The following is an 8,646-nucleotide window of genomic DNA, read 5'->3' on the forward strand; positions in this document are numbered from 1 at the left end:
ACATCTCCACCACCCAGTCATACATCTCCACCACCCAGTCATACATCATCACCACCCAGTCATACATCTCCACCACCCAGTCATACATCTCCACCACCCAGTCATACATCTCCACCACCCAGTCATACATCTCCACCACCCAGTCATACATCTCCACCACCCAGTCATACATCACCACCACCCAGTCATACATCTCCACCACCCAGTCATACATCTCCACCACCCAGTCATACATCTCCACCACCCAGTCATACATCTCCACCACCCAGTCATACATCTCCACCACCCAGTCATACATCTCCACCACCCAGTCATACATCTCCACCACCCAGTCATACATCTCCACCACCCAGTCATACATCTCCACCACCCAGTCATACATCACCACCACCCAGTCATACATCTCCACCACCCAGTCATACATCTCCACCACCCAGTCATACATCACCACCACCCAGTCATACATCTCCACCACCCAGTCATACATCTCCACCACCCAGTCATACATCTCCACCCAGTCATACATCTCCACCCAGTCATACATCTCCACCCAGTCATACATCTCCACCACCCAGTCATACATCACCACCACCCAGTCATACATCTCCACCCAGTCATACATCTACACCCAGTCATACATCACCACCACCCAGTCATACATCTCCACCACCCAGTCATACATCACCACCACCCAGTCATACATCATCACCACCCAGTCATACATCTCCACCACCCAGTCATACATCACCACCACCCAGTCATACATCACCACCCAGTCATACATCTCCACCACCCAGTCATACATCACCACCACCCAGTCATACATCATCACCACCCAGTCATACATCTCCCCCACCCAGTCATACATCACCACCCAGTCATACATCACCACCCAGTCATACATCACCACCCAGTCATACATCTCCACCCAGTCATACATCTCCACCCAGTCATACATCTCCACCCAGTCATACATCACCACCCAGTCATACATCATCTCCACCCAGTCATACATCATCTCCACCCAGTCATACATCTCCACCCAGTCATACATCATCTCCACCCAGTCATACATCACCACCCAGTCATACATCACCACCACCCAGTCATACATCTCCACCACCCAGTCATACATCTCCACCACCCAGTCATACATCATCTCCACCCAGTCATACATCATCTCCACCCAGTCATACATCATCTCCACCCAGTCATACATCTCCACCACCCAGTCATACATCACCACCCAGTCATACATCACCACCCAGTCATACATCTCCACCACCCAGTCATACATCACCACCCAGTCATACATCTCCACCACCCAGTCATACATTATCTCCACCCAGTCATTCATCTCCACCCAGTCATACATCATCTCCACCCAGTCATACATCATCTCCACCCAGTCATACATCATCTCCACCCAGTCATACATCTCCACCACCCAGTCATACATCACCACCACCCAGTCATACATCTCCACCACCCAGTCATACATCACCACCACCCAGTCATACATCTCCACCCAGTCATACATCTCCACCACCCAGTCATACATCATCTCCACCCAGTCATACATCTCCACCACCCAGTCATACATCATCACCACCCAGTCATACATCTCCACCACCCAGTCATACATCACCACCACCCAGTCATACATCATCTCCACCCAGTCATACATCACCACCACCCAGTCATACATCTCCACCACCCAGTCATACATCACCACCACCCAGTCATACATCATCTCCACCCAGTCATACATCTCCACCCAGTCATACATCACCACCCAGTCATACATCATCACCCAGTCATACATCATCTCCACCCAGTCATACATCTCCTCCACCCAGTCATACATCACCACCACCCAGTCATACATCTCCACCACCCAGTCATACATCACCACCACCCAGTCATACATCACCACCACCCAGTCATACATCACCACCACCCAGTCATACATCTCCACCACCCAGTCATACATCATCTCCACCCAGTCATACATCTCCACCACCCAGTCATACATCTCCACCACCCAGTCATACATCTCCACCACCCAGTCATACATCTCCACCCAGTCATACATCACCACCACCCAGTCATACATCTCCACCACCCAGTCATACATCACCACCCCCCAGTCATACATCTCCACCACCCAGTCATACATCACCACCACCCAGTCATACATCTCCACCCAGTCATACTTTACCACCACCCAGTCATACATCTCCACCACCCAGTCATACATCTCCACCACCCAGTCATACATCTCCACCACCCAGTCATACATCAAACAGTCAGCTTTATAGGGGAAGTGGAAAACAGTCAGCTTTATAGGGGAAGTGGAAAACAGTCAGCTTTATAGGGGAAGTAGAAAACAGTCAGCTTTATAGGGGAAGTGGAAAACAGTCAGCTTTATAGGGGAAGTGGAAAACAGTCAGCTTTATAGGGGAAGTAGAAAACAGTCAGCTTTATAGGGGAAGTGGAAAACAGTCAGCTTTATAGGGGAAGTAGAAAACAGTCAGCTTTATAGGGGAAGTGGAAAACAGTCAGCTTTATAGGGGAAGTGGAAAACAGTCAGCTTTATAGGGGAAGTGGAAAACAGTCAGCTTTATAGGGGAAGTGGAAAACAGTCAGCTTTATAGGGGAAGTGGAAAACAGTCAGCTTTATAGGGGAAGTAGAAAACAGTCAGCTTTATAGGGGAAGTGGAAAACAGTCAGCTTTATAGGGGAAGTGGAAAACAGTCAGCTTTATAGGGGAAGTGGAAAACAGCTTTATTGGTCATATATTAATTTAGATTATGTTGACCCTACCTAATGTAGAAACAGGAGAGAGTCTGATTATGTTGACCCTACCTAATGTAGAGACAGGAGAGAGTCTGATTATGTTGACCCTACCTAATGTAGAGACAGGAGAGAGTCTGATTATGTTGACCCTACCTAATGTAGAGACAGGGGAGAGTCTGATTATGTTGACCCTACCTAATGTAGAGACAGGAGAGTCTGATTATGTTGACCCTACCTAATGTAGAGACAGGAGAGAGTCTGATTATGTTGACCCTACCTAATGTAGAGACAGGAGAGAGTCTGATTATGTTGACCCTACCTAATGTAGAGACAGGAGAGAGTCTGATTATGTTGACCCTACCTAATGTAGAGACAGGAGAGTCTGATTATGTTGACCCTACCTAATGTAGAGACAGGAGAGTCTGATTATGTTGACCCTACCTAATGTAGAGACAGGAGAGTCTGATTATGTTGACCCTACCTAATGTAGAGACAGGAGAGTCTGATTATGTTGACCCTACCTAATGTAGAGACAGGAGAGAGTCTGATTATGTTGACCCTACCTAATGTAGAGACAGGAGAGAGTCTGATTATGTTGACCCTACCTAATGTAGAGACAGGAGAGAGTCTGATTATGTTGACCCTACCTAATGTAGAGACAGGAGAGTCTGATTATGTTGACCCTACCTAATGTAGAGACAGGAGAGAGTCTGATTATGTTGACCCTACCTAATGTAGAGACAGGAGAGTCTGATTATGTTGACCCTACCTAATGTAGAGACAGGAGAGTCTGATTATGTTGACCCTACCTAATGTAGAGACAGGAGAGAGTCTGATTATGTTGACCCTACCTAATGTAGAGACAGGAGAGAGTCTGATTATGTTGACCCTACCTAATGTAGAGACAGGAGAGAGTCTGATTATGTTGACCCTACCTAATGTAGAGACAGGAGAGAGTCTGATTATGTTGACCCTACCTAATGTAGAGACAGGAGAGAGTCTGATTATGTTGACCCTACCTAATGTAGAGACAGGAGAGAGTCTGATTATGTTGACCCTACCTAATGTAGAGACAGGAGAGAGTCTGATTATGTTGACCCTACCTAATGTAGAGACAGGAGAGTCTGATTATGTTGACCCTACCTAATGTAGAGACAGGAGAGAGTCTGATTATGTTGACCCTACCTAATGTAGAGACAGGAGAGAGTCTGATTATGTTGACCTAATGTAGAGACAGGAGAGAGTCTTATTATGTTGACCCTACCTAATGTAGAGACAGGAGAGTCTGATTATGTTGACCCTACCTAATGTAGAGACAGGGGAGAGTCTGATTATGTTGACCCTACCTAATGTAGAGACAGGAGAGAGTCTGATTATGTTGACCCTACCTAATGTAGAGACAGGAGAGTCTGATTATGTTGACCCTACCTAATGTAGAGACAGGAGAGAGTCTGATTATGTTGACCCTACCTAATGTAGAGACAGGGGAGAGTCTGATTACGTTGACCCTACCTAATGTAGAGACAGGGGAGAGTCTGATTACGTTGACCCTACCTAATGTAGAGACAGGGGAGAGTCTGATTACGTTGACCCTACCTAATGTAGAGACAGGGGAGAGTCTGATTACGTTGACCCTACCTAATGTAGAGACAGGAGAGAGTCTGATTATGTTGACCCTACCTAATGTAGAGACAGGAGAGAGTCTGATTATGTTGACCCTACCTAATGTAGAGACAGGAGAGAGTCTGATTATGTTGACCCTACCTAATGTAGAGACAGGAGAGAGTCTGATTATGTTGACCCTACCTAATGTAGAGACAGGAGAGTCTGATTATGTTGACCCTACCTAATGTAGAGACAGGGGAGAGTCTGATTATGTTGACCCTACCTAATGTAGAGACAGGAGAGTCTGATTATGTTGACCCTACCTAATGTAGAGACAGGAGAGTCTGATTATGTTGACCCTACCTAATGTAGAGACGGTGTGTCGGTGTGTGTGTGTGTGTGTGTGTGTGTGTGTGTGTGTGTGTGTGTGTGTGTGTGTGTGTGTGTGTGTGTGTGTGTGTGTGTGTGTGTGTGTGTGTGTGTGTGTGTGTGTGTGTGTGTGTTGTAATAACGTTGATCCTCTCTCCCCAGCTGACGGTGTAGCGTTAGGTACAGCCGTGGCTTCCTCCCAGGTCACAGTTCAAGTCGTGGTGTTCCTGGCTGTGATTTTGCACAAGGTGAGAGTCCTCTGCATGAACCACATCTACTATGGAGGTAATATCACAGGCAATACAGGACATCAGGACAAACCAATCAATGGTTGATTGTTCTTGCAAACTCCTTAAGCCCTCTCTCAATGTACTTGAATTGATTTGATTCTCCCTCCCTCCCTCCCTCCCTCCCTCCCTCCCTCCCTCCCTCCCTCCCTCCCTCCCTCCCTCCCTCTCTCTCCATCTCCCTCCCTCTCTCTCTCTCCATCTCCCTCCCTCTCTCTCTCTCCATCTCCCTCTCTCTCCCTCTCCCTCCCTCTCTCTCCCTCTCTCTCCCTCTCCCTCCCTCTCTCTCTCCATCTCCCTCCCTCTCTCTCTCTTCATCTCCCTCCCTCTCTCTCCCTCTCCCTCCCTCTCTCTCCCTCTCCCCCCTCTCTCTCTCTCCGTTTCTCTCTCTCTCCATCTCCCTCCCTCTCCCCCCCCTCTCTCTCTCCGTCTCTCTCTCTCAGGCTCCTGCGGCGTTTGGCCTGGTCACCTTTCTGATGCACGCAGGTTTAGAGAAGAAGCAGATTCAGAAGCATCTACTGGTGTTCTCTGCTGCAGCACCTGTTCTCTCCATCAGTACATACTTTATCCTGAACGCGGTGAGAAGAAGCAGATTCAGAAGCATCTACTGGTGTTCTCTGCTGCAGCACCTGTTCTCTCCATCAGTACATACTTTATCCTGAACGCGGTGAGAAGAAGCAGCACGTAGAACAACGTGCTTTCATAATGACAAGAAAGGTTGTTTATCTAATGGGGGAACCTTTTCTATTAAACTAGCAAATGATTGGAGATTGCTAGAGGCGGGAACTAAGCCTGGTTCTGGGAATGTGTGTCTGCTGTTTTGCCAACTGCTGCCCATAGTAGTTGGTGAGATGCAATAACATCTCTGGGACCAGGCCAGAGGGAACTACTTCCAACAGTGATTTGATAACGTTGATATGACGTCAGTGTGCTGTGTGTTTCTCCCTCCTACTGCAGAGCGGCGGTTCGCCCCAGCGCCGTCTGAGCGCTACAGGTGTCGGGATGCTCTTCTCCGCCGGGACGTTCCTCTACGTAGCTACGGTCCATGTACTACCAGAGATCAGCTCCAGGGGGCAGCAGAGCTCTCCCCACCTCCACGGGACTGGGACCGGGCAGCAGGGGGTCCTGGGGGTCCTGGAGAGCCTCACGTTGATACTAGGAGCAGGACTACCTGTGTTACTGGCCCTGGGACTACGTGATGATTAGTCTTGTGAATCGACGCTATCATACCAAGTCTTGTTCATAACTCAGCTATTGATAATGAACATTGAGAATGAATGTGAAGGAAGCCTGGAAATCAAGTCTATAACTAAGACCGACTAGTTATATAACACAAAGAAGACACCCACAACATGTTACCAAACATTCATTTACACTGGAATACACCTCAACTCTTACATAGCTAGAGGTCATTGGGGGTGTTTCTGTGTGTGATGCAGTGTGTGTGTCAGTGTCTTTCTCTGAGAGGTCATAAGGACATGGGCTTTGAGCAAGCCAACAAAGGTAGGAATAGTGTGTGTGTGTGTGTGTGTGTGTGTGTGTGTGTGTGTGTGTGTGTGTGTGTGTGTGTGTGTGTGTGTGTGTGTGTGTGTGTGTGTGTGTGTGTGTGTGTGTGTGTGTGTGTGTGTCATGCAAAAATGTGGGATCAGAGAGAGAGAGAGAGAAAGAGCAGCGTGTGCTTCCGACTTCTATGTATAGAGCTTTTGTAATTGTTGGTCTTGTCTGATCTCAGTGGGACATTCTTTTGAGCTAAACTATTGAAGTTGTCTGAAAGAACAAGAACATTGCACCCGGTTTCAAAATAACCCGGTTTCGTGATATTTGTCCTTTGTCCCTTCTACTGAACAAACAAAAAACGTTTGTTTATTTATTTAGGTTAGCCAAAATCCCAAACCAGATTTTAATCAAATGGATAACATTTTGTCTTTTGTAATTTTATAAGAAAGGTTTTGGCTGGGGTTGCGTAAGGAACTGAAATATTCAGGGCAGGTTGTGAAAAGCTATATTTAGTAATCTAAAAAAAACAGTTGGTTACTTTATAAGCATTTTTACATCATAACACTGACGTGGCCTAAATGAACCACAATATAGTGATGATTCATTTATATTTATTTATTTTTTGATTTTATGTTGGATGTGATCAAGATATGTCTTTTTTTTTTAGACAAGGAAATATATTTTTAAATACATTTCTACATTGTGTACTATAGGCAGGACGATGTTGCCTGGTTACCAGTCTGTTTAGATATCGTAACAGTCCTTGGCAATCTGTGTCAAATGCTAAACATCTTCACAACACAGCGTGGAATATTATCCAGTCTGGTACCCAGGCTAAGGACAATAGGATGTATTTTTTATGAATACTTTATCATAACAATTATAGGTTACATTTTTTTTTTTAAGTACATGTCGTGTATTCTATGTATGGATATGGTTCTCAATCAGAGGCAGGTGTTAGTCATTGTCTCTGATTGGGAACCATATTCTGGTAGCTTGTTTTGTGTTGGGGTTTTGTGGGTGGTTGTCTTCTGTCTTTGTGTTTTCTCTGCACCAGCTAGGACTGTTTCGGTTTTGCCACGTTTGTTATTTTGTAGTTTGTATAGTGTTCACGTTTTATCGTCTTTTTATTAAACATGTTGAACACGAACTACGCTGCATCTTGGTCCGATCCCTGCTACACCTCCTCTTCAGATGAAGAGGAGGAAGGCTGCCGTTACAGGTGATGACAGTAATACTGGAGGAGGTGCTGGGTAAACCCCAGGATGTAGAACACAGTTATCTAGCTGCTGTGGTGATGACAGTAATACCCAGGATGTAGAACACAGTTATCTTGCTGCTGTGGTGATGACAGTAATACCCAGGATGTAGAACACAGTTATCTAGCTGCTGTGGTGATGACAGTAATACCCAGGATGTAGAACACAGTTATCTAACTGCTGTGGTGATGACAGTAATACTGGAGGAGGTGCTGGGTAAACCCCAGGATGTAGAACACAGTTATCTAGCTGCTGTGGTGATGACAGTAATACTGGAGGAGGTGCTGGGTAAACCCCAGGATGTAGAACACAGTTATCTATCTGCTGTGGTGATGACAGTAATACTGGAAGAGGTGCTGGGTAAACCCCAGGATGTAGAACACAGTTATCTAGCTGCTGTGGTGATGACAGTAATACCCAGGATGTAGAACACAGTTATCTATCTGCTGTGGTGATGTCAGTAATACCCAGGATGTAGAACACAGTTATCTAGCTGCTGTGGTGATGACAGTAATACCCAGGATGTAGAACACAGTTATCTATCTGCTGTGGTGATGATAGTAATACCCAGGATGTAGAACACAGTTATCTAACTGCTGTGGTGATGACAGTAATACCCAGGATGTAGAACACAGTTATCTAGCTGCTGTGGTGATGATAGTAATACCCAGGATGTAGAACACAGTTATCTAACTGCTGTGGTGATGACAGTAATACCCAGGATGTAGAACACAGTTATCTATCTGCTGTGGTGATGACAGTAATACCCAGGATGTAGAACACAGTTATCTAGCTGCTGTGGTGATGACAGTAATACCCAGGATGTAGAA

General features: G+C 46.1%; 1 protein-coding gene across 2 annotated transcripts in view; it reads left to right on the forward strand.

The window, feature by feature from the left end:
- Nucleotides 1-7,707, forward strand: part of LOC129828558 (zinc transporter ZIP9) — a 26,556-nt gene extending 18,849 nt beyond the window's left edge. Inside the window, exons 5-7 of one of the 2 annotated variants that reach the window (XM_055889585.1) lie at nt 4,936-5,021; nt 5,504-5,638; nt 6,018-7,707. In XM_055889585.1, the coding sequence (XP_055745560.1) occupies nt 4,936-5,021; nt 5,504-5,638; nt 6,018-6,266 (470 nt within the window). In that variant the 3' untranslated portion in view covers nt 6,267-7,707. Of the gene's footprint in view, nt 1-4,935; nt 5,022-5,503; nt 5,728-6,017 lie in introns of both variants that reach the window. The other variant, XM_055889583.1, reaches the window with a different exon arrangement.
- The last annotated feature ends 939 nt before the right edge of the window (nt 7,708-8,646 follow it).

Source organism: Salvelinus fontinalis, chromosome 30, assembly GCF_029448725.1.
Source record: "Salvelinus fontinalis isolate EN_2023a chromosome 30, ASM2944872v1, whole genome shotgun sequence".
Taxonomy (NCBI): Eukaryota; Metazoa; Chordata; class Actinopteri; order Salmoniformes; family Salmonidae; genus Salvelinus; species Salvelinus fontinalis.